The sequence below is a fragment of the Chaetodon trifascialis genome, chromosome 8 (assembly GCF_039877785.1).
Source record: "Chaetodon trifascialis isolate fChaTrf1 chromosome 8, fChaTrf1.hap1, whole genome shotgun sequence".
Classification (NCBI taxonomy): Eukaryota; Metazoa; Chordata; class Actinopteri; order Chaetodontiformes; family Chaetodontidae; genus Chaetodon; species Chaetodon trifascialis.
In genome coordinates this window covers 25,553,788-25,579,041 of record NC_092063.1, presented here as the reverse complement: position 1 = coordinate 25,579,041, position 25,254 = coordinate 25,553,788, and the positions used below count along the sequence as shown (strand labels likewise).

General features: G+C 42.8%; 1 protein-coding gene across 6 annotated transcripts in view; it reads left to right on the top strand.

The window, feature by feature from the left end:
- The first annotated feature begins 7,866 nt into the window (after nucleotides 1-7,866).
- The window catches only part of myt1b (myelin transcription factor 1b), a 37,042-nt gene continuing 19,654 nt past the window's right edge, over nucleotides 7,867-25,254 (top strand). For 3 of the 6 annotated variants that reach the window (XM_070968756.1, XM_070968753.1, XM_070968750.1), the window contains exons 1-6: nucleotides 7,897-8,213; nucleotides 13,794-13,900; nucleotides 19,629-19,683; nucleotides 21,725-21,755; nucleotides 22,853-22,915; nucleotides 24,815-25,221. In XM_070968756.1, coding sequence (XP_070824857.1) covers nucleotides 13,898-13,900; nucleotides 19,629-19,683; nucleotides 21,725-21,755; nucleotides 22,853-22,915; nucleotides 24,815-25,221 — 559 coding nt within the window. In that variant the 5' untranslated portion in view covers nucleotides 7,897-8,213; nucleotides 13,794-13,897. Of the gene's footprint in view, nucleotides 8,214-13,793; nucleotides 13,901-19,628; nucleotides 19,684-21,724; nucleotides 21,756-22,852; nucleotides 22,916-24,814; nucleotides 25,222-25,254 lie in introns of all 6 variants that reach the window. The other 3 variants (XM_070968752.1, XM_070968755.1, XM_070968754.1) reach the window with 3 other exon arrangements.

Below are 25,254 nucleotides of genomic sequence, written 5' to 3'. Positions count from 1 at the left end.
CACGCGCCTGTTAAAAATTCTTAACTCCACTAAAGTGACAGGAAGGAGAAGTATAAGAAGTGAGTAATGAGCGACAGAGGCAGTTTATGTGTTTATCATATTAAAGAAAATGCTGCTATATTTTGTACAGATTAGCATATTTTCACGTCTTTCTTAAAATGGTAGGCAGATGTACTTGTGTAATCCTCCTCCTCTTCTCTCCTCTTCTTTACTGGACATTGAGAGATTTCTTCCTGATCCAGCACTGAGCTCAGCAAGGGAGATAACAAGAAACCTTGTCTGGGAAAACAAATAGTGAATTTTGTAGTAAAAACACAAAATTTGGAGATAGAGCTGAAATGATTAATCAATCAATCACTGAGCTAAATGACAGAAAAATAATTGTCCATCTATCAACTAATCAATCAATCATTTCAGTAATTTTTGTGGCAAAAATTGTGGGAAAAAATAATTTTTTTCTTTAAATTGAGATGATTTGCCTCTTTTCTTTGTCATACTTCACTCTAAGCTAAATAGCTTTTGCTGTTGCACTTTGCCTCAAACAAAACAAGACGTTTGAAGATGTTACCTTTGGATGGCATTTTTCACTGTTTTCAGACAAACTAGATTAGTAGACTAAACAACATAAAAAGTAATCAGCAGACTAATTAACAATGAAAAATCTTAACTTCAGATCAACTTTGGAAAGTAGTTTTTGCACACAACAAGGACTGTGGATGTTAGGGAGAGACGTTTTAATGGCCAGTAAATTACAGCAAGATAAAACAGTTTCAGTGTGCACACCATGAGAATGGGAGTCATTTTTAAGATAGACTTGAAGAAAATGTCAGTCTTCCTTTGACAAACATGGTGTATGGTATATGTTTAGATAAACGATAGCCCTCCATATATACTGGTGGTTGCAGAGCTTAGCTGTGTCTAATGGGAGCTGACAGATATGGGTATGATCATGCTGTATGGATGTTAAAGAGAAAGAGAGCGCGAGGTTGGGGGTGTGAAATGAGAGCGAGACTGAAGGAGAGCAATAAAGCCATCATGTTATAAACTTGATTATTATCATGAGACCGGGAGCAGGACTCTGATGTCACATGTCCATCTGTGCACGAGCCCAGGATGTGTGTGTAGATGACTGTGTGCCCAATTCCAAGCTAACCTACAAAAAAACTATTCTCAGATCAAGAGTGTTTCCCAAATTATACACAACGTTCACTTTGTTACTTCAAACACAAATCTGCACATTTATTAAAGAGAAAATATTTTCCTTCCAGCAGAGCAGTGACCCTTTTGTCTCTCTATTAGCTCAGTCGAAAGTTGTTACTATTCGAGATGCTGAATAATGATAACGAAAGTGTTACAGTGAACATTTAAGAGGACTTTTGAATAACGATGATGAAGACAAAGTGAAATTTCCAGTAATTAGTGCGTGTGGGTCATTTTCTCAACAAGGTCCCGTTTCCTTCACTTCAGTGTGTGTGTGCGTGTATGTGTGTTTGTTTAAACTTTATTGTCACCACCAACTCCAGGACAGCTGGAGGCCATGTCAGAGTTCAGCTGCTTGTTATACAGAGCAGAGAAAAAAGGGAGGGGGGTTGTGTGTGTATTTGTGTGCTTGCATTCATTTCTGTGCCTTTGCATACGCCTGTGAACATGTAGTGTGTGTGTGTGTGTGTGTGTGTGTGTGTGTGTGTGTGTGTGTGTGTGTGTGTGTGTGTGTGTGTGTGTGTGTGTGGTGTGTGTGTGTGTCTGGTCATATCTGGGTAGTGGAACAGAAGGGTGGGGGTGAATAGTGAAGTTAATAGGCTAATGAGAGCACTGTGCTCAGGACGAGTACAAGAGGCTGTCTGGCATCCTTAGATAAAATACTTGCTGTGGCATTAGTGGAGCCCCAGCAGTTCTCCTTTCCAGCAACACCTTCTTTGTCCACACACTCCCAAAGTCATTTCAATAAGCAGTGAATTCATTATGTGTGCATTTCTCTTTCACTGTTTGGTGTCATGGAAGCAGGAGCAAGAATGGAGATATGGAGTGAATGGATAGCTTCATGTTTAGATAAGGACTGTTGTTCACTGGAATAAGAATAAATGTGTGAAAACATGAGGTTTAAATGATTGGTAAACCATGTTTCAAATTAAAAGATGTGTCAGCCAGATTTACATTGACTAGGTTAGATAGCACACAGTGATCCACATTACTGTCAGCTGGTGCAGTGTCGTGTAGTTTAGCAATACTTTGATGTCATAATAATGGATCGGCTGAGCGGCGTAGCTCACTTCAGCTCATTGTTTAGCTGCGACAATTCAGCCTTAATTTTGTTTTGTTTCTTTCAGTTTAGTTTAGTTTGATTGATTTTTTTTTTGGTCTATAACAAAGGATCAAGTATGTTGAAATGAGGCAAGTGGAGTTGAGAGGAATAGTTTAGTTCTGACAATTCCAGTTTGAATGTGGGCTAAGCGAACATTGATTTGTCTGTTTGACTTTACTTTAGTTCATTTCAGTAAAAACAATTGGAGTCATATTTTTGGGTCAACTGAGTTTAGGTTTATGTTGTTGAGTGGTGACAGGTCTGCCTTGTAAAAGTGGGTTTAAGTGAATTCTGTTTTGTTTTGTTCTGTTTCTGTTTCTTTCATTTTTTTTTATTAAAACAATGATGCAAGCCTGAATCATGGGTCACCTCAGATAAATATACTTATGTTTAGTAGTTCAGGCAATTCAGTCTTAGAAAAACGTTTCCATGGATTTTTTTGTTTCTTTCTTTCTTTCCTTCGGGTTTTTGTTTTGTTTTGTTTTGTTTTTTGTTTTCATTTTTTGGGAGGGGGTCATTTACCTTTTATTAATCATTTATTCCCTCATAGAGAGGGTCAAGGAAGTTGAGTTTAGCTTAGTTTGGTAACAACAGTTTAGGCTCATTACAAAGCTCAAGTTTAGTTTAGAGCAGTTTACTTCAGCAGCACTCAATTATTCAGCAATTCAAGTTTATAATGAAGGAACAAAGGAGCAAATAAAATGGATGAATCTCGCAATGATGTTGCTTTTCGTTATTATCATGTATTTAGGTTTGTAGAGGATCAGTGAAGTTGACTTTAATTTCTTATAGTTTTGTTCATCTGAATATATAACATGTTGCTCTCATAATAGGTCAGTTGCTCAGCTGAGATTGATGTGGTTTTGCTGAGTGGTAAAAAAAAAAAAAAAAGTCTTACAGTATAAAAATGGGTAAAGTGAATTTTGTTTTGTTTCTCTCAATTTAGTTCAATAGCAAACATATTCCCAAGCTGATAGTGAGGGTCAAGAGATTTGAGTTTAGCTGAGTTTTGTTTGTTTTGTAATAGTTTAGGGTTTTTTGTTTAGTGTAATAGCGTGCAATGAGTCAGTTATTTAACTTACAGGATGTTACACTTACTTATGGTAAATGGCCAAGCAGGTTTGAACTGAGTTAATATATCTTTCTCGCAGGAGGGAAAATTATTTGGTACAATGCAAGTCAATTAAACAAACAAAAGAAAGATGTGTATGAAATAAAATTAAATGAAGAAAAGCTGTGTGAATGTGGTGAGGTTGCCCCCCCCCCCACCCCCCTTACTTCTTGGAGAGATGGGGATGGGGGTAATAGGAGCAAGCAATGGGAGAGCTCATTATCTGGCAGACCATCTGCTATTGGGAGGGAGGAACTGTCTGTCTGTCCCAGACACAGGAACTCTGAATAGGCCTGGAGTTCGAGTGAAAATGTTCCTCTAACTTACCTAAATTAGCTGTACATCTGGTAGATTTGCTCATATGTGATGGAGGAGGGGGCTTGAAAAGTACAGTGCAGGACCCAATCGTCTGAGAAAATGTTGTTCACAGGAGCTGAGATTTGGTCACTTGTATGTTGGGTTATGGGTTGATTATTTTAGAATGAAAGAATAAAAAAGTAATAAAGTCTCACTGTTCTGATCTATGTCATAATAATCCCATGTTGTCTTACATCCATAACTTAGAAATGCACTCTTTTATTTAATCTTATTGTGGTTTCTTTCTCTGTGACATTTGAGTCTCTTTTGGAGTTTGTCCAGCTAATACTTTGGATTAAAAAAAAAAAAAAAGATTCTGAATACCATGCTCAGGTTTCAGAGAAATTAGTCCACATCTAAAAAATAGTGCACAAATGCACCACAAATGGCACTTTCTCGCTGTGTGAGCTGGTAGACAGAGATGGGTGTGAATGTAGTTTCCGTCAGATGGCTGGGAGAGCTTAGTGTGAGAAGTTGCCGGGCGCAGCAGATGCTCTTTGTTGCTGTTCACTCTATTGTTGTTGAAAGCTGAGACTGGGACACTGGGATTGGGTCCAGCTCCCGGCAGCAGGAGGGTACCGCCCCTTCCTATTGGCTCTCTCGGAGTGTCAGTCAACAGCTCGGCCTGCCCACCAGCCCTCCCCTCAACGGCCGGAGAAGTTGATCTAAAGTTTGAGCAACTTTGTCTGCCACTAGTAAACTTGCCAACAGGGCTCGGCGGTCGCTGCGGGACTGAAGAGAGACAGCGAGGACCGCAAACATGAAGCTGTGCCGCACTTTCCTGGGTTCGTATCACTCACTTGATTTGACTTTAGAGCAGCAACTTAAAGAGTGAACTTTCTGTTTCGGCATCTGCGTGTGTGTTCAGACCAACACAGTGCGCATGCAGAATGTGCACGAGCGTGTTTGACGTATGTCGCCTCTGCTTTTACTCATAGTGTAATTAGATATGCTTGAAATAAATGTTACACAGAACTAGTGTAAAAGGTGCTGCTCGCAGCCGTCTCTGTTTCTACTCAAAATAAACGCCTTTTTAAAGACATCGCAGCCGTCGCTGTGCAGGATTAAATAGGCTTATATGTGTCTGATCACACCAGCTGAAACTTTAAAAACGTCTGTGCAGCGGACTCCCTGCCGCAGACTGCAGGCTCAGCCATCAGACACAAGCATTGCTAAATAAACTTGTGAACTTCTCCACAGCCTATGACTGCAGCTAAACTTCGACCCCCGTGGTAAAAACTGGCCAGACAAAGGACAGTTGGTCCCCTAGGGGACCGTGTGGCCCCGGTACCGTGGGGACAATGCCAAGCTGCGGGCTTATTAAAAACTTTTTTGTTGTGTTAGTCTGTCGGCTTGTTCCATCTGTCGAGGGACTATAGGGGCCTCCCCCGGTCCCAACCTCAGCGCTCAGTCAGCTGCTGCCCCATGTAATATTTATACTGGCTGCCACGGCCCGGCTCTGCACAATATAGCCACCATACAACTGCTATAGTCAGGAGTGACGAGACCATTAAAATGCCGCAGGCCTCTGCCATCTGCATCTGCAGACACTATTTCAACAACAGAGGAAAAGTTTTCCCAGCTGATGGACCGGCTGTGGGGTCACTACTGACTCTCTGACTTATCTTTCAAAATAGGATGTGAGGAAGACCTCAGATAATTGACTTTACTTTTTTTTTTTTTTTTTTTTTTACATTACATCGCATTACATTCACATTACAATTATTTATCTGCCGCTTTTATCCAAAGCGACTTTGGATTTGAATTATGTCTTACTTCTTTCAGTTTAGTAACAAAATTTGTTCAAGATTATATTATTTTTTTATGACATTATTTTAGTTTGTCTTTCAATTAGTTTAGTTCGTTGTAATTGTGTTTTTAGTTTCGATAGTTATTCACTTATTTCACCTTAAATTAAAAGTTGGAGGGAGCAGAGTTGAATTGAGCTTAGTTGGTTTTAGTTTAGTGACACACAATACACACTTTGTGAGAACAGAGGAAAAAGATTTTCCAAGCTGATTTTCTAGCTGTTGGTTAACTGCAGAGTTTGAGTCTTATCCTTCAAAATGAAAGGTACAACAAAGGGGAAACGTCTTGAAATAATTAAATTGCTCACTCTAACTCAGTTTAGTTTTTTTTTGTTTGTTTGTTTGTTTTAGTTTAGCTTTGACATGTCACGGTTAGAAAAGTGACTTTTGTTAATTTGATAGCCAGCAGTTATCCACGCTTATCATGGGGACACGGTGAGTTTACATACAAGTCTTATCCTTCAAAATAAAATGTACAGGAGTGAAACGAGTTGAAATAAAGTAATAAAATCAGTGAATATAGAAATACATAAAATTAGACTGCTTTTAAAAGGAGTTCTGTGTAATGCCATTAAAGTTAGTCTGATGCTACACTTGCTAGACAAAAGCCTTTGTTCCCTCCACAATGCGCTAATGTCAGGTATTGTGCAGCAGGCCTGAGAGCCTCGGCGGGACGGAGCTCTCCAGAGTTCTGAACACACGCGCACGCACGCGCGCACGCGCTCCGCACTTTGGAGCTGTCCGTTGTTCTGAAATCTCACCACAGGAAAATACGGGCAGTTTGAGTGTCTGCTCCAGTCTTGTGTTCAGTTCCTCTCTATCTTCCCTCTAATCTTCAGACATGGGTTTCAGTCAGGCCTCTCAGCTCACATCTGCACCTGACCTGCAGGCCCAACTTTGCTCATGGTCCCCTCTGCTGGATCAGGGCCCGAGATTTTTCATATTTTCTCTCTTTTGTTTATTCGACTGTCGATGCTGCTGTTGTGTGAATCCTCTCTCTGCGCACCCACAGTCTGAAATCATACTGATGCGGCGTGCACGGCCGGTGATTGATTTCAGCTCCAATGCATAACAATGGGATTGCACAAAAAGAGCCTGCTGCAAAGAGATAAGAATTTAATAGAATTTCTGAAAGCTGAAGGTTGGGCTTTTTGAATATTCCCTGCGTACGCGGCGTGGAGACAGCAGATAAAGGATGGCATTTGTGGGGACTATTCTCAAATGGCTTGTAATGAATGGTTGTCATTTCCACTAATGGTTTCAAAACAGCAAAGCAAAACCACGGTGTGAGCAACATTTGGGAGTGACTCCAAGTTGCACTATTAAGACTAGCTGTTTGTTGTTTAAAGCTGCACTGACAGTTGGCATTATTCTCTCAATGAGCCTAAAAAACTATCAACAATCTGTAACTGACAGTGATCACTCCTCTTAAAACTCCTGCAGGCACCAAAACAAACCTCACATGATTTCAACCTGATGTTTTTTCTGAACGATTTCTTTGTAGCATGTTATTTTTCAGATCATACAGACTGATATTCCACTTGCATCCCCTCACCTCCCCAGAGCATAGATCATTTTTAGCAAAGCTCCCTTGGAGACTTGCCTCTCTGCCTTTATGTCGTTAAAACCCCTCTTTCCATATGGAGGAATTATCAGATGCTGCCAGTGCACCGCGCATATACTAACTCTGCATACAACTACTACATCAATTCCCAGTCCTAGAAAAAAAAATGTCCCCTGAATGAATTATTGGACGGTACCACTTTCCAGGATGTGTGGGGGTGGAGGATTACAGTAGCTGTAACGTAATGCATTTTCGGGACATGAAGAACTTGTCAGCGAGTGAGATGTATAAAACATGAGCTCATTGTGGTGTGTAATATTGTGTTGGCTGCGTCCTGTAGAGCCCAGAGGCGCAGAGATGCGTTCATACTGACTGTGTACAGACTGTTTATGACGTTAGAAATGTTTGAAGAGTGAAGCAGCATGAGGAACTTATTTTCACATTTGGAGAATCGTGTGCGCTGCGTGCGGAGACGAAGCTAAAATCTAGTTTCGAGAATGAAGTTGTCAGTTTTATTGGTTCAGTTGATGTATGTGTTTGAGAGAGAGGGAGAGGGAGGGAGGGACAGAGTCAGAGAGAGGGAGTGTGTGCGTATACATATGTCCATTGAGTTAGTGTGTAGTAAGGGGGGACCTCAAGCCCTGCCCATCTGATGCTGGAGGTTTTACTACAGCTTCCGTGATGTCATGGCAAAGGGCGGAGGGAGGAGATGGGGGGGTGTGCGGAGAGGGGATGGAGGGGGGTACAATGGCTCATGAGGGAAAGGTAAGTCAATATTACGTTTTTTCTCGCTGACAAAGGCAAATGAAGCCATGTTTTTGCTTACAAACAAGTAACATCTTAACGCCTCGATCCGGAGCCGTGCGCCGGTGCGCTGTGGAGCAGAGGCCGCCTGGAAACCTTCGCTTGCCCTTATTATTTATCACATCTGGACATTTGTTACGGGATAGATGATCGTTTTTTAAACCTTTTCTCGGGATATCTTTTTAGCAAACTTGACAGCGACCTGCAACTCTCAAAACAGAGCAAGGACACAGCGCCAAACCCCAACGGAAATATTGTTGAATGCAGGTAATGAGAAATTAAGTATGTTTATGTTTTTATGATAAGCTACATATAGATTTAGACTTAGAAAACTCGAAATCTGAGCTCTTTTTTCGCGTAACTTAGATCTTTCTCCGCATCACTGTAGTATTTGAAAGCATCACGGACAGTGTGATTTCGCGGCGATTAGTGTGTTTTCACATTTTCATTTTTTCGGAGCATGAATTAAAACTTAGTCACAGCTGCGATCTCTGAGCAGTTTGACCTGATTTTTTTCTTGAAAGTGCAGATTTGTTTGCTCGATTTATGTACATGTTCAAAGCGCCCTGTAACGTGTTAGAAATGGAGAAGATGCTGTTTTTGCCCACAAACGCTGTTCATATTTCCACTGATGCCTTATAATAAGTGGGAATAAAGCAACTATGGCGCTTTCTCTGAACCTCAGTGATGCGTGTTTACCCACTTCTCTGTCACTCTGCCTCATAGTTCATCAGTGTGTTGGACACACTCGGTCTAAAAATGGACGAGGCCCATGTTATATTCCTCTGAATGCTCTCTTAGCGAACTGAGTCATACCTGAAGTGTATTCTCCACTCTGTCCTCTAGTTTCACCTTCTGTATCTCCAGGAATAAATTAGCCCTTACTGTACTCGTCACAGCACTGACTATACTACACTGCCGCGCGCATCGTAGCAGCCGCGTCTCTGTTTTGTTACAGTAAAGTGCGATATCTGTCTAGAGTTCAGCACCAGATTGTGTTATTACGATCTTACAGTGGGCGTTGAGCAGGACTCCCGTGTGTGTGTGTGTGTGTGTGTGTGTGTGTGTGTGTGTGTGTGTGTGTGTGTGTGTGTGTGTGTGTGTGTGTGTGTGTGGATGCACGGACAGATGGATGGATGGAATGATGGTGTGTGTGTGTGTGTGTGTGTGTGTGTGTGTGTGTGTGTGTGTGTGTGTGTGTGTGTGTGTGTGTGTGTGTGTGTTTGAGAGAGGGAGGGAGGGGTTGGCCATTTGATCCTCTGCAGCAAAAAACAGAGATGCTCTCTTCAAATGTCAGCCGCCTTTAGTGGTGCGCAGATAAAAAGTCCTCAGAAGCGCGCTAGAAATAAACACCGGGCGTCGGAGAGGCAGACTCGAGCAGCACATTTCTCCGTATTTTGAAGAGCTCATCTTGTCGGATTCACCCCGAGACTGTGCTGCGGTGCAGAATGTGAGCCAGTGCGTTGTGTTTTCTTTACTACCCCCCCCCCCCACCCCCCCCGCCTGCTTTGCTTAGATGGCCACGTAATGTGCTGTGTGTGCGCCTCACGGTCTGTCAAAGCACCTGCGTCCTAAGATGGAGGAAAGAGATGAAGGATGATGATACACAGAGCGTTGTGTCACCCGCTCTTTAAGTTGCTCTCCATCCCCGCTGTAGTGGCCTGTAAGACTGCTCACTGTCGCTTGATCACTGACTAGCTGCTCTTATGACAAACTTCAGCGTTCTGCAGTAAATGTTAGACAATCTTTTAGGATTGCAGCAGGGAGGAGGTTAAGGTAAAACCATCTAAACTTACTTCCCTGTATTTCCATTTGAAAAGCATCCACCTTTAGGAGCAGTAATAATGCAAGTTTGGCTTTTTAAGGGAAAAGTCTTGTTAAATAAATGCTGTCCTGCAATGATATTTTGCTTTTGTTGACAGCAGAATATACAACGATGTTTCACTCTTTTTAAAAATGATAAAACAGGCATCTGTGGCTGTATAGCTTCTAAATAGAGGTTTTTAAGTAAGCAGCTGTGCTTGTGTTTAAGGTTATTTAGTTAATGTGAGTTAATGAGTCTGTACTCAGAGTAAAGCTGCAAGTCTATTGTCAGGCTTAATGTAGAATGAACAAGGAGCTGAAGACTTAATGTATCATACGCAGAGATGATAAAACACCTATTGTTTTTCTTCTGTTTACTTTTCCTGTGAAATGTAGCCTAGTTTCAGGGGATTACAGAATTAGGTTATTGGTGCCTTATGCTGGCAGTGGAGGATATAACAGTATGGAGCTGCATGTAGCACAGGCTGATATGAAGTTGCTTCTGTTTTTTAGTTTCTGTGATAGGAGGAGACCTATTTATGAAGAGTTGAATAGCCCATGGTGAGGACAGCAGGTGCCGGAGAAGGGAGCGTAATAAACATGTTGGAGGAGCAGCTGGGGCCAAATTGCACCCTAGTCATTCAAAGCCTATCAGAAATCTAAGCAATACAAGCAAAGGTCAGGGTCGGCCAGGCCTTCAATGGAGAGGAGGCATTTAAAATGTAAGCCTGGAAATAATGAATTTCATGCACTGTGTTAAAAGGGAAATAAATAAAAAAATGAAAATTAATTTAAAAGTAGGCCAAGTATGCATAAATTCTCAGATGGCCAGAGAGAAAAGCCATGACATGCAGAACTGTTTGGACCATCACAAACTGCTGCCTTAGGCAGAGAGGTACACAGATCCCTACAGTTAGTGCTATGTTTTATGTTTTATAAGCAGCAGTGACACATTTGTGTTGTTTCTCAGATGCTGAGGTCAGGGTGGCCCTCAGGGGAGCTCCTCCAAATGCTGGTTACCATGGCGCCCTCTTTTCCACAACCCCGCCCCTAAACTCCCATCCCATAAGTGATCCAACCACAGAAGCCCCTCACAGGCACTGTCTTGTTTGTGACAAAAGACTGGCCTTCTGTAGTTCACTGTGCTCTGGATTATTTGGCCTTCAGCCTGGGACGTGAAAACTCCAAAATGATTTTGACAGCTTTTTGAACGGTGTTTTTCTGGTTATCCATACGTCCCAAATCCAATTTTCACATCTGCCAGATAATGTATTTACTCAGCTTTTTTTGTCCTGTGACGCAAAGAAATCAGTGAGTAAGATGAGACAATCACAACTTTTGATTTCTCTGTCTCCTGCCCAGCTCACTGCAGTCATACCAAGTTGTCTCTAAATCCTGCTTAGCAGGACCAGGGGTGTACAGCTGGCCTGGCCCTGTATGTACACTAATACTGTTACAGACAGTTCACCCTGGTATTTAATCTAACTATGGATTTAGGCCTCTTTGCTCCATTGTCCCAATACAGTAAGCCGCCTGCCTATAATGGTATTAGTCAAGCCCATACTTTGTTTCCTGGTAAAAGTGTTTTGTATCAACTTTATAGATGAAATTTTTGCAGAAAACAGGAAAGATTTTCTAAACTTTGCCTCTCAGGAATGCATGCTTGGGTAAAATCACAGAATCCTGGCAGTAAAACCCAATTTTTTAATCCATTCATTTTATATTCATCTTTCTCCCCCCGGCCCCCCTCGCTTCTGATTAACCAAACCTCCCCGGTGAATGCCTAATTGTCTCGTACTTCTCCAATTTTCACTGTAAAATAACGAGCTGCAAGTCTTTTAGGTGGGAATGAGCAGCATCTGATCAAAGAGTAAGAGAGTACACATCCTGAGCAGACAAGGCTCAATTATTAGTTTTATGTTTTTTCATCTGTGAAGGATCCAGATGTTCAGGTTTTCACATGAAACAACAGAGGACAGTACAGAAAGGTCAATTTAGTCACCTTTTCTGTGATTAATTACCTGATTTTAGAAACCTCAGTGATCAGATATCTCCTGCAGGTTTTAAGATGTATTTTGTGTGTCTGTAGCAGGAGCAGTGGCTCAGGACAAACGAAGTGAGCAGGGACACTGACACATGGCCTGAGGCAACGTGTCCCAATAGAGCGCTGTTATATATTTGACATTTAGGAAGGGCTCTCAGCTTCTTGGCCCCCAAACTAACAATGCAGGATGGATGCTCACTTCATTTTAGAAGAAGGACAAAAAAAAGTAGAGAAAAAGAGAGAAAAGAAAGAGTTTGCGTGCTTGTGTGCAGAGATAGCTGAGATGGAGAGACAGCGATAGAGATGCAGACGAACAGTATTGCTGTTGTAATCACTTTTTCGCTGAGAGGGGAGTGAAAGTTGATAAACAAGCATTTTGCAGAGTGCTGGCTGGGCTTTGGCGAGGTTTGCATGTAGTGGGCAAAGGAGGGATGGGCAGGCCTGGAGGGGGGAGCAGGGAGTTTGATGGAGGAAGAGAAGGAGGGGGGGTGGAGGGCAGGGCTGGTCTGCTTTGGGACCCCTCACATACGGACATACAGCCTTTTGTTGTCTCACTGACTGTTTGCTTTCAGATTGAAGTTGCTTTTTGTGTGCACTTTGCATGAACTGCGGGTTCATGTACGGGACAGTATGTCCAGAGAAAATAACACTCACTGTAGCCTTGAAAGCAACAAGAGACATGAAAATGTTGAGACAATAGATCGGAGGAAATGAGATGCCAGGGATTATATTCAAGTTCAGCTGTAAAGAGGTTAATGTTTTGTTGCCTCTCAAGGCCGTTGATTTGAAAGAGCTGTGGTATTGCCATCATTTTAAATTTAGGTAATTCATTCAGTTTTTTAAGACAGAATTAAAATACTTTGCCTTTAATTTCCCCTGTATAAACCCTGATTTGTGAACGATTACTCTTCCGCAATATTACTGCTTCAATTTACATTTTCAGTCAAGTGGCTTGAGACTGTGCTGACCAAAACCTTGGTCTGATTGAGTGTTGTTTTCTCTGAGATGTTCTCGAACACAAACAGTTAGGTAGCCCATACAGAAGAGGAGTCAAGTAAACTCAAGGGCATTTCTTCTTTCACAATGTTCTGCTGCCTCATGCAAAGACACTCAATCCATATAAAGGTGAGAGCTGAAGGGTATAGATGTGTACATATACGGACAAGAATCAGGTTTCACTGTACCAGCTCAGCGGTGCATAAAAAGAGAGTGGAGAGTGAGCGAGGGAGCCACATCCACCTCTTTTGGAGTCCCGCAGCTGAAGTGTTTTAAAGCTACAGTTGAAAAGTTCAGCCTTGGGCATTTACAGAAAAATACTCTGCACTCTCCCTGAACTTGAAATTGAGAGGTAAAAATACGACCACCTCGACTGTTTGGGCTACTCTATGTGTTGTAGTTAACGCCTCCACCATCAGCAGCTTCTCTGAAACAGGAAGACTGGAGGAGAGATTTGTAATAGATTTAGTGTGTTTCTCCTGGCTGATCAGGAAGATGAAGTGAAGAGCTATTACCTTGATGGAAAAAGGGGGAGAGGGGGAGAAAAAAAGGGCTTGATTTATGTATGATTCATTATTTACTGACCATTCTTCACCCCCTCTCCCCTCGCATTGCCCATCCCCCTATTTGCTTATATATGCTCCCTGAAAAGCTTGATAAAAATGCGCAAATTTGATTGATTTTAATAGCAGACTGACAGGGACCCCAGCTGGGCCACTTAACCATGCCTGTGTGTGTGTTTGTGTGTGTGCATGTTTGTGTGTGTGTGATTGTGTATACAGCATACCCAGTGTTCCTTTAGTTAATAAAGGAGTGTCTGCAGCATGCTCGAATGCCCCAACCTCAAAGTAGCACCCCCACCCTCCCTTTTCTTCCTATCCAAAGTGCTACCCCATCCATGTGCTGATGCTGTTGATTTCACATCACCCCTCTTTTTCCCCTAGAATTTTACACTCCCTCCCTTTTGCCTCACTTTCTTATTTCTTCTCTCTTTTTATTTCTAGAAAATGAGTTTCGGGGTGAGCTGGTGAACCAGCGGTGGACACGAGGCGAGAGGACCAGCAGCCGCTGTCAGGCCTCCCAGAGACTGCAGAGCCGTCGACCAATCATGGTGAGTGACAAGGCCCTGCACCCCCTCCCCCTCCACCATTCCTCTTCACCACCCACCACGCCCCCACACCCCTTCTAACCTGATTCTGCTTCCTGGGCATTTCCCCAATCCCTAACTCAGCGGGGAAAGTAAAAAAGGGTGGAGGCAGAGGAGGTAGGGGAGAGTGGAGAAAAGAGGCAGGCTGTGTATGTGTGTGTGTGTGTGTGTGTGTGTGTGTGTGTGTGTGTGTGTGTGTGTGTGTGTGTGTGTGTGTACATCTATTACTCATGTTATGGGGACATAAATCTGTTTCAGTTTCACAGTCACATTGTGGGGACTTGCCTTCCATATGGGGACAAAACACAAGTGTCCATGATGTAAATCATTAAATTCAGGGTGAAGACTGGGGTTAAGGTTAGGGTTAGGTAAGTAGTCGTTATGGCTGTGGTTAGTGTAAGAATGAATGTATGTCAGTATAATGTCCCCAAAAGTGACGGAACCATTTTGTGTCCGTGAGTGTGTGCATCTGTGTGTGTGTGCATGCATGTACTGGGGGAAAAGGGCTTTGATGGCCATGCTGGACAGAAAAACATGAACCCAACAGCACATCAAATCTCCCGCTTGGCCCTGCCCATCCTTTCGCCTCAGCCACACTGCCTAGTTCAGTTTAGTTAAGCTCAGCATGGCACAGCTCAGCATTTTCCCGCTGCTGAGTTCACTTCACAGGATTTTTTTTGTAATGAAACACAATGAAAAAAAGAAACTCAAAAGGATGTCCTTGAGCTGCTCATACTTTTTGTCCATGATATTCCTCCTTATCAGCAGAGTAGAAAAATGCACTCTCTTCTCACACCTCTCTTCCTCTCTTTTAACCCTCTCTGCCATCCTAAATCCGTCTAACCCTTTCTTGTACTTCAGTACAAAACTTCTGACCCAAATTGCCACCTTTTCAAGTTTTTTTTTTCCATTCTGAAAACATCTGGTCCTTTTCTCCCCGTGCATCACAACTAAGATTGTGACACTCAACAAAGAGATGGAGGGATTGAGGGGAGATTGAAAGAGAGAGGAGTGGAGGTGGTGAGATGGGGGCGGGGGGTCCCCTGGGATCAGTAAAAGTAGTTTTGCTTCCCCCTGATGGCTTGGGTTCATCTGAAGAGATGACTTTTATTGATTTGGTTTGAATTCTGCTGCTGAGGGAGCCGAGGAGAGGGAGGATTTGGCTTCAATGCTGCATCATGTGAAGCGGCCCCCGTCTATTTGGCGCGGCACATATGATACCTGTCACACAACCTTCCTATTATGTTTCTGTGGCAGACTGAGATGAATGAAACGGACGGGGGATTAGCCGAAAAGATGTTTAGTTATGAACACTGAAGTCACCTCAGGATGACTCACACTGTAAATGGCAAACCTCTGACAGCACACATCCTCACATCTGACCCATTATGCGGTCACACTTGCTCATTCTTTTCGCATATAAAGTGAGAAACACGCTGCCTCCCCTCCTCCTCCTCACTACTCCACCCTGCCTTGTGTGAATTATTAAAGTGAAACTGTGGAAGGGCTCACCGTGCGGTGATCCAACATGGAGGCTGCGCAGCGTGGTCCGCCTGTCGAGGGAACTAAGCAGCGCGCTCTAATTGGCAGCTGCTGTCCGCAGGTAATTTTTGGAGATGTCAGTCTTCGTCGGCAGTTGTGAACACTCCTGTCCTACTCCTCTCTCTGTGTCTCCACCCCACCTTAACCTCCTCCTTTCCTCATCTACTCTTGTAAACCTGAAAATGAATAAAAGAGTCATTTATGTGCACCAGGGGACGAAGGGTGACCTTCTCTCTGAAGTCATTGCCCCCAGCCAGCCATTTACATAGAGCTGTCAGAATGCAGAGCAGAGCGGGGCCCTCCTGCTCTGACCGTAGCACACAAAGAAGGACATAATTGATAATGTACAACACAGCCTGTAGGGATGAGCCGCATCTTCCTCCTCCTCTTCCTCCTCCTCCTTCTTTTTCTTCTTCCTCTGCTGTTGCTCCACACTACATTTCACACTAGTTAAACCCCGAGATACACACATGCTGCTGTGCACACAGAGCGGCTCTTGCATAGGCACACACACTTGGACACACGACCTCCTCTCATTTTCTTCTCTCTCTCTCTCTTTTCCTTTCTATCCCTTTCTCAGTTCAGCATAAGATCTTGCCGGTATTGTGTAGGTCCACCCACATACTCTGTTCAAGGAGTGTAATTAAAAGACAACAAGGTAAAGGACAAGTTCTGAACATACATTAAAAAGGGCCCTTTGAAATAGATTATGAAAATCAGGTGAATGCCTGCCTGGCTGCATCTGGATTCACTCGCTGTGACTTTGTGTTCATACAAATTTAATGAGCTGGAATTGAGAAAAAGGACAGGAAAAAGAGGGGAACTCAGATGTGCTTACCTATTTAAATGTGCGTAACTATGGTTACGCAAACATGAAAGCAATAGGGTCCCTTTTCAGTCCAGGTTTTGATTCATCTGATGACTGTCAATGTAAGGAGGAAGCAAAGGAAGGGGGATGAAAAAGTACAGGAGTAACAGAGCAGTATATAATGTTTTCATCAAGGAGGAATCTGTGCTTTCACACACACACACACACACACACACACACACACACACACACACACACACACACACACACACACACACACACACACACACACACACACACTGTTTTTATCCCTTGTGGGGACATTACATAGACTTACATTCATTTCCTGGAGCCTTACCCTAACCATAACCCTAACCACTATCTGCCTGTTCCTAACCCTGTACCTAACCTAACCTTACCTAACCCGTAACCCTATCCTCAGTCTGCACCCTAAAATTTAATGATTTACATTAAGGGGACCTGCATTTTGTCCCCATAAGGCAGGTGAGTCCCCACAATATGACTGTGTAAACAGATTTTTGCCCCCACAACATGATAAATGCCTGGTCACTCACTCACACACACACACACACACACACACACACACACACACACACACACACACACGCACACGCACGCACGCACGCACGCACGCACGCACACACACACACACACACACACACAAATTCATAAACCTATTCTCTCCCTTGCTCTCCTTCCCTTCCTTGTTTCATCCAAACTGCTTTACCAGTTTGTGTATTTACAATTCCACCTGTGTTAGCATTTGTTTCAACATTTAGCTTCGCTCCCTCTCTTAATCACAATTACAGGTTTCAGTCAGTTTTCAATTGAAAGCGTTCAGCGTTGCAGCTCCACTTTGCCACAGCTGTGGTTTATGCTTTTACAGGAGGGATGCAGATGAAAACACTGAATTTCTTAAAAGATGTAATTTTATGACATATCCTAGACAAAACAATGAACCCAGAAAATAACCAGCAGATTAATTAGTAATAAAAAGAACTGTTAGTTGCAATGTAATAATACACCCTTAGAATTAAAGTCTCTCATTCAAAATGTTGTTTATATAAAGTAAAGAAGCATTATCAGTAATGTTTTTAAGTCAGTGGGTCCCAGCCTTTTTTGTCAGATGTACACAGACCTTTATTTCAGCAATGTCTCCACTACCTTCAGCTAACTGTTTCAACTTCACTGCTAACTGGCTAACCAGTGTTTCTACTTTCTATTTTCAAATTAGGAGCGCTACTCCACAATCTTTCCATATAGCAGAGATACACCCCAGGGTACTTAAGAAGCTGTTAAGCAGAAAAATATTTTCATCATTTTGAGTGAAGCTGAAGTGTTATGGACTGTTATTTATATCACATTGTTATTATTATAATTTGATTATTAGTACGTGTACTGTAATATATGGGCAGCATTTTAATGGAGATGAAGCTAATTTGAACTACCTCATATGTTGTACGGCAGTTTGATCACAACTTGTGTAAAATAATCATTTGAAAGTGCAGTAAAAAGTATAATATTTCCTTTTGAAATGTAGTGAAGTGGAAATATAAAGTAGCATAAAATGGAAACACTCAAGTAAAGTACAAGCCCCTCAAAATTTTACTTAATTACAGTACTTATATTCCACCACTGCTCCTTTCACACATGCATACAAAGAAGTGTAGACAGTTGAGTGTAAGGAATTGGACTTTGAACTATACAAAGGCAGGCATACAAAAGGAAGCACACACACATTGACAGAAAACTCTTCACTGCACACTCGTCTGCTCCTCTTCCCACACAGCACTGTGAGTGGAGCACAGGAGTCAACTGCTCCCTTCAGGCAGGGCACAACACTGCTGCTTGTTGCTTGACTTCTACATTAACAGTGCTTGATCAGAAGAGTTGAGGCGAGTGGCGCAAGAGAGAGGAGCAGGCCAAGGCGATGGAGACTCGCACAGGAAGGGAGGGGCGTGTGCCTGCACCTGTACCTCCGGCCAAACACTAGACCCTAATGAATGAAGCGCACCCTCCTCAGAGAAAAAAAAAGGCCTTAACAACAACAACAACAGCGTGCTTCATCTTCCTCTCATCCCTTTTACCCTCCTTCTTTTCATAAGTAGTCTATTAGCAGGAAAGGGGTATTGCCAAATAGAGTGAAGAGAAGAAAAAAAGAAGAGGAGAAACAGGGCCCCCGTGTTTGAATCCCACTGTGGTGGTGCCAACTTGGCTATAGAGAAGCAACAAAGCAGCTAAGTGCCTGGGCAAGGAGAGGGGGTGTGTAGGCAACTGGGGGGATAAAGGGGGAGTATGGGGGGAGATGGGGAGTGTACAGGAGGGAGGAAGTGTGAGGCAAAAAAACTGAAAGGCGGGGGGATCTGCAATATAAAAAGAAACAGTGTCCAGTAATCAAAGCTAATGGCTCCATTGTGTCTAAAAAAGCATCTGATAGCTGTAGAGTGCACTGAGAGCAGCGCTGAGCACGGAGAGGTGGTGCTGAGGAGGTGTGGCCGAGGGTCAATATGTGTGTGTGTATGTGTGTGTTCCAGGCAGCAGGGTTAACACCTGCTCCTTTGTGGCTTAAAAGCCGAGCCAGGAGTAAGCAGTGGGTGCGACACATGCGCACGCGCGCACACACACTCACACGCGCGTGCGCACATACTCCTCTTCTTAAAAGGGTTATTACCGTGGCTTTTTAGCAGCCTGTGTGTTTTTGCTTTATTATTGTATTCAGCATAGTTATGATTGTCAGTCCCTCTGCTTCCAGGGGCCACAGCCTGTGTGCGCTGCCTGTTGCCTCTGCACAGCGTACAATCGTGCACTGTTCAGGTGCAGGAAATTACAGGGAGAGTGATGGAGGTCTGTGTGGGGTGAGGGTGGGGAGGGGATTTGAAAAGTAGCTTAAACAAAGGGTTTGTTTTCTGTTTCATAGTGTGTAGCCTTTATTTCTGTCTCTCTTTTGATGAAGTGAGCAGGACAGCAGCTTCAGTATGGTTTTTTTTTGGTGGTGAGAGATGGGTGAGGAGGGATGAGGGAGCGCTGTTTTATGAGAATTACAGATGTGATCGTCTCTTTGTGTCAGTGTTACCTTTGGTAGGTTTAAATGGGAACATTCTGAGTGAGGGTTATTATAGCAGTTCTTTTGAAGCAGAGGAAGGGCAATTAACGGTGGATGTGTGGTGGAATATAGTGAGAGCATTGAGAAATTAACACTGATGATCTCTGTTCTCTCTCCCCTCTTTTCTCCTCCACACTGTCTGTTCTCTTTCCTCCTTTACTCACTTCACTCTGTCTTCCTCTTCTCTCGCTTTCTCATTTTCCTTGTCTTCATCCCAGATGAGTGTGGAGGGTGATGACAAGCGAACTCGCACTCGGTCCAAGGGAATCAGAGGTGAGTGTTTGTCATGCCTCTCCATCATGTCAGGCCCTGTCTGTTAAAGTGCTGCATTGCAACTGTTCACATACACACACAAACATAAAGTTCAGTACACACTCCTTCACATGCAAATATCAGTTCTTCTGATTAACTGAATACAGCAGGAGCATGTTCACGTATGTGCATATGAGCAATTCTGCATGTTTATGTATATGGATTTGTGAGTATATACTGTAAATATCCTCCAGATCTTGGTTTGTAATCATCAGATTCAGACTCTCTTTAGTTTGAAAGTGATCCAGGAGCCTGTTGTCTCATGTGTTATTTTTACCTCATGCTTGCCTGCCAGGTTAGGGGCCATTGTAAAAGTACATGTCAATTCAATTCAATTCAATATTCCTTTATTCGTCCCTCGAGGGGAAATTCCAAGTAGCCAAGAGTAGCCAAAATTATGCAATATGGCAGACTTAGTTATTATTTTTCCATCACAGACACTTTAGAGGATTTTTTTTATCTTGGCAGCATTATATACACAACCTCCAGTTTTTAAAAGGAAAATCTTATTTATTTATTATTTACAGCATTTATTTAGACTAACTTTTGACTTTTTTCTGTTTCTGATGGTGGGGTTTCAGTATAAATGATGCTTTATTATGTGATTAATTTAGATACAGGGTTCAGACATTGTTATTGTGTGAGCAGCTAATACATCTGCACGTAAGAAGAAGAAGTGGCTGCAGAAAACAGTTTGACAGAGAAAAGAAGCTTGATGTTTTCTCACCGTTTCAGACTCCACCCACTTCTGGTTTAATCCAAACCGACATTTTTCATACAGAAACAGATACAGATCTATATATGAGCAGTATGCATGTTTGTTCCATGCTTATGTTTGTGTGCACAGGGACAGGAAAGTGCCTAGCAGTGTGTATTTGTGTGTGAATGTAAAACAACACATTTTAGAGTGAAGTTGAGAATATGTGTTTGTGTATGTGTGTGTGTGTGTGTGTGTGTGTGTGTGTGTGTGTGTGTGTTTGATGTTTAGAAGAGAGACAGTGGAGCAACAGGGCGTTCAGAGCGCAGGAAGACGTCCAGTCATTCCAACTGCATGATGAAAGACTGAGAAACTGAGATGCTGTACACACACACACACACATACACACATAAGTGTGTGCGTTAGAGTGTGTTTGTGTGTGTATTTTCTGTGCTCTTAGTGTATCTTGATACCCAGGGTCTTTCTGACATGTGATTAATGCATGTGATATGGGAGCCCAAACTGAATTCTCCAGGATCGTATTGTTTTCTTGTTTGCTCCAAATGAAAATAGGATATTTTTCCAAACTCATTCTATCGCTCAACTCCCAATCGATGCCTATAGCCAGCTGAGAGTGATGTGTGTATACGTGTGTGTGTGTGTGTGTGTGTGTGTGTGTGTGTGTGTGTGTGTGTGTGTGTGTGTGTTTGTGAGCAGAGCTTGATTTATGTTTTGAAGGCAATTACTATAAGTTGTCCCAGAAAGAATGACTGTTTTCTACTGATGAAGGCAGTTTTCTTTTTAATTTCATTTCCCCAATTATGATAACTAAAGTGCAACAATTAATCATATTTTATTGCTGAAGTCTGCATATAATTGTCATTTTTTTCTGAACAGCATGGTGCAGTTTGGCTGATTTAGGTTTACTCCTGTGTGTGCTGTGTGTTTGCCTTTGTGTGTTTGTGTTCTTCATACAGTGTGTCTGTGCAGGCTGGTGCTTGCACTCCTGTTTGTTTTGCGCTGGCCTTTGTAAACATGTGTTTGTATGTGAGTGTGTTTGCATGTAGATGTGTGTGTGTGTTTGTCTGTGAGCTCTGGATTGTGTAGGTGTGTTTTTCTCCTGATCATGCAGTCAGCAGTGTGTAAGCCTCTATGAGGGAGCCTCGTGGGATTCGTATGCATTTGTGATTTATTGATCTGAGTTTCTTTTAGCTGAGCAGCTTTCTGAGTAGTCATTCACCTTTGTTCTCCCTCCCTGTATCTTTCTTCTCCTCCCCCCTTGCTCTCTCTCCCCCTTTCTCTCAGTTCCTATTGAGCTCGTAGGACAAGAGCTGAGGTAAGGAAACACCTTCATCTTTGTGCAAATCCCTTTCATAAAGTTCTTTTATGTGCACTGCAGAGCACCCCCCGGCACTTGTAGACCCACTATCACTGCCTCTTTAGATGATGTTTTATATTATTATTTTTTTATTTCTTATTATCAGCACTACTCAGCTCGTGGTCAGTGCCTCCAACAGACTTCTATTGATTTTCTCACAGTCTTTTGGTATTTCCTGCTATGAGCACATATAGTAGATGCAATGAAAGGGACGTGTGATCTTTTTGCAATCCAATCGGAGGATACAGCATGAGGAGAGAGGATGGTGAAGGCTGATAGTTTTGTTTTTCTCCTGCCCTACCTTCCTAGTTCTCCTCTTCCCTTTTCCCACCCAGGTGGCAGCTTTCATGGCCTCACTGGTCATGAACCCCATTGTCCTCCTTTCTCTCCCTCCTTCTAAATTAGTTTTTCATCCTCTCATTTTGTCACACTTCACCTCCGAGCATCGGTGTGCTCAGCACTCCAAAATAACCTTTCGTTTTCTAGATTAAGGGGAAAAAAAAAAAAAAAAAACGGTAGGGAGGCCAGAGAGCACCCTATTTAAAATGCAAATGCAGTATTTTTTAATAAGTGAAATTAATAATAAGGATAATTGGAGTAATAAAGGGCAATTGCTGGGGGAAGTTAATGAGAATTGAAATGAGCCGTCCTGAGGGGTCATAGCAACCTGAATCAGAGTAGAGAGAGCCTGCTGATGATGACTGGTGAGGAGAGCAGAGCAGGGGAAATTACAGCAGGTCTCCGTTGATCCTTATCGCTCGTACTAACAGGATATAGGCCAGGGTTGATGTACGACATACAATATTATGATCTCCCTGGCTTGATGCCACCTGCATTCATGCATTATGTGTGTCTGTTGGAAGGATGTGGGGATACATATCTTTGTGCATGTGCATTTGTATGATATGTGTGCACAGTTTGCATGTCTTTGCTTTGCTTTGTTTTCTTTATCTTAATTTACTTTGTTTATTGCCTGTGGTTATCATTGCCTCTGCATAAGGACTAAAATGCACCATGTCTTAAACATATCTCTAACCTCCATCCATCTCATTCAGCTGCCCCACCCCTGGATGCAATGGCTCTGGCCATATCAGTGGGAGATACTCACGACACAGAAGGTAGGGCAGATTAAAAACCCACCCTCTGTCTGTCCTTCTCTGTCTGTCTGTCCTCCTCGTCCTCTCTGCCCCACAGCATCTGCTTTATGGAGAAAACCCCATTTCTTTTTTTTAAAGGAATAAAGGAACATTTAGACATTGTGGCAAATACACTTACTTACAAGACTTTAGCTGTCATGTTAGGTGAGAAGATCAACGCCATTCTCATGACAGCACACTAACTATGAAGCTCCAGCCTGCAAAGAGGTTATCATAAAGAGTGGAATCAGTTTCTGGCTCTGTCCCAAAGGCACCAAAACTGATCTATCAGCACCTATAAACCTCACATGTTAAATTTCTCATTTGGTTAGTGTCTAAAGTTTAACAATGTGATTTGAAGAGGAGTTTTCTTGGCCAGGTGCCAGGCTCCAGGAACCCCAGGCAGTCACTACTCCTGGCTAAGAAAGAATCAGTCACATCACCCCTTTTTCACACTATTACAGATTAAACAAATACAACGTGTTAATCAGTGAGCTTAAGAAGTGCTGGTAGGTTTATTGAATTCAATTCAAGGCTGAAACCAAAGTAAAGCTGAGTCCTGGTCATACAAACTGTTTAAATATCTTAAAAATACATCAGCGGCATCCACTGACTCTTCACTGTACATTCAGATTATTGATAGAAATTAGTCAGAGCAGTGGTTCCCAGCCTGTTTGGCTTGTGACGCCTAGAAACAAAACAAACTCTACTTTTCAATTCCAAAAAAGAGTTACTTTTACTTGAATAGTTTTTAAATTCTCAAATAGGAAATCAGTAATTTACAAGAAATAAGAGAAAGATTATTTGAGAATTAAAAAAAAAAAATAAGCATAACTGTGTAGCAGAAATATATGGAAAATTTCTGCTTTACTCTTCTGTTAATCATCTTGCAACTCCTGTAGTCTTGGTTGGGGACGACTGAGCTGGAGGAGGATAACAATCCCTTAATGGAAATCCTTAGTTTCCTGACCAAAAAATAAATAGAAAGAAGTAAAATCCCAGTCTTTAGAGTTTGTGATGAGACGTGCTGCTCGGATGACGCTAGGGGCCAAAATCAGAGCGACAAAAGGGAGCACATTAACTATGTCATTTTAAATAATCACATGCTAGTGTGAAAAGATGTTTTTGAGATTACACAAAACTCCCAGAGCCCTAAAACTAAGTCTGAGTGCCAAAAGTTTTCAGAGGGCAGCAGAGACATGAGCTTTCTTCAGGATTTATTCCTGCTTTGTTCTCCCTCCCTCCTCTTTCGTGTCTCGCCCTCAGAGACCTTGTGAGACTTGGGGCAGCTCACTGGCTTGTGACTCCTCTTTATTGAGGGGCAGATATTAGCTATCTGTTTACATGTGTATTCGTTCAGCAGGCAATTTCAGATGCACTTTGTTTATAGATCGTCCCTCAATCTCCCTCGGCGTCTCCCAGGTGAGAGTAAGAGGGAGTTTATTGGATTTCACCCTCCGCTGCCTCGCCTGCCCGCCTCTCCATACAAGTCGCTCATTAAACGTTCCAGTCAATTGGCTGAGATTGGTTGTGATGTCTCAGTGAGCCAGCATGGTGCCCCCCCACCCCCAAGCCACATGTGTTGACTCATACTATCTACAGAAAGAACCTCTCCATCCTTCTTCATGTCAAAACACACACAGACACAGACACAGACACAGACACACACACACACACACACACACACACACACACACACACCCTCTATTATGCTGCTTAAAGTCACTCATGGGCATGATGAGGTGCATGAGGATTTATTGGACGTGTTAGAGTGTATTTGTGACTTCCTATTACAATACTGTTTTGGTATTCATGAACCTTTTCTCTCTATCCTCACTTCACTTTCTCCTTCTCTGTCTCTGTCCTCTTTCCCTCCATCAGCATTCTTGGTTGCCCCATAGCCAGAAAGCGCCGCCTAGAGGAAGCAGAGGCTGAGCAGGAGCAAGAGCAGGGTACAGAGCGGCCTGCTTCCAAGAGAAAGGCCCACCCTTTGAAACTGGCACTGGATGAGGGCTTCAGCGCAGAGAGTGACGCCAGCAGCGAGGCTGAGGGCGATGGAGAGAAGGATGAGGAGGGAGCAGGAGAGACAAAGAAGTTGGAGGAGGAGGAGGAGGAGGAGGGGAGCAGGGAGGCAGCTGTAGAGGAGGAGAGAGAGGTGAATGCAGAAGTTTTGGCACAGGATGGACAGACAAATGGACAAGAGGATGAGACACAGAAGGAAGAGGAAGAGGAGAGGGAAGAAGAAGAAACATATCAGATGGAGGAGAACACATCTGCAGCTGATGAAGGTAGGCTTTTTCTACTTGAGACAAACCAGGTAA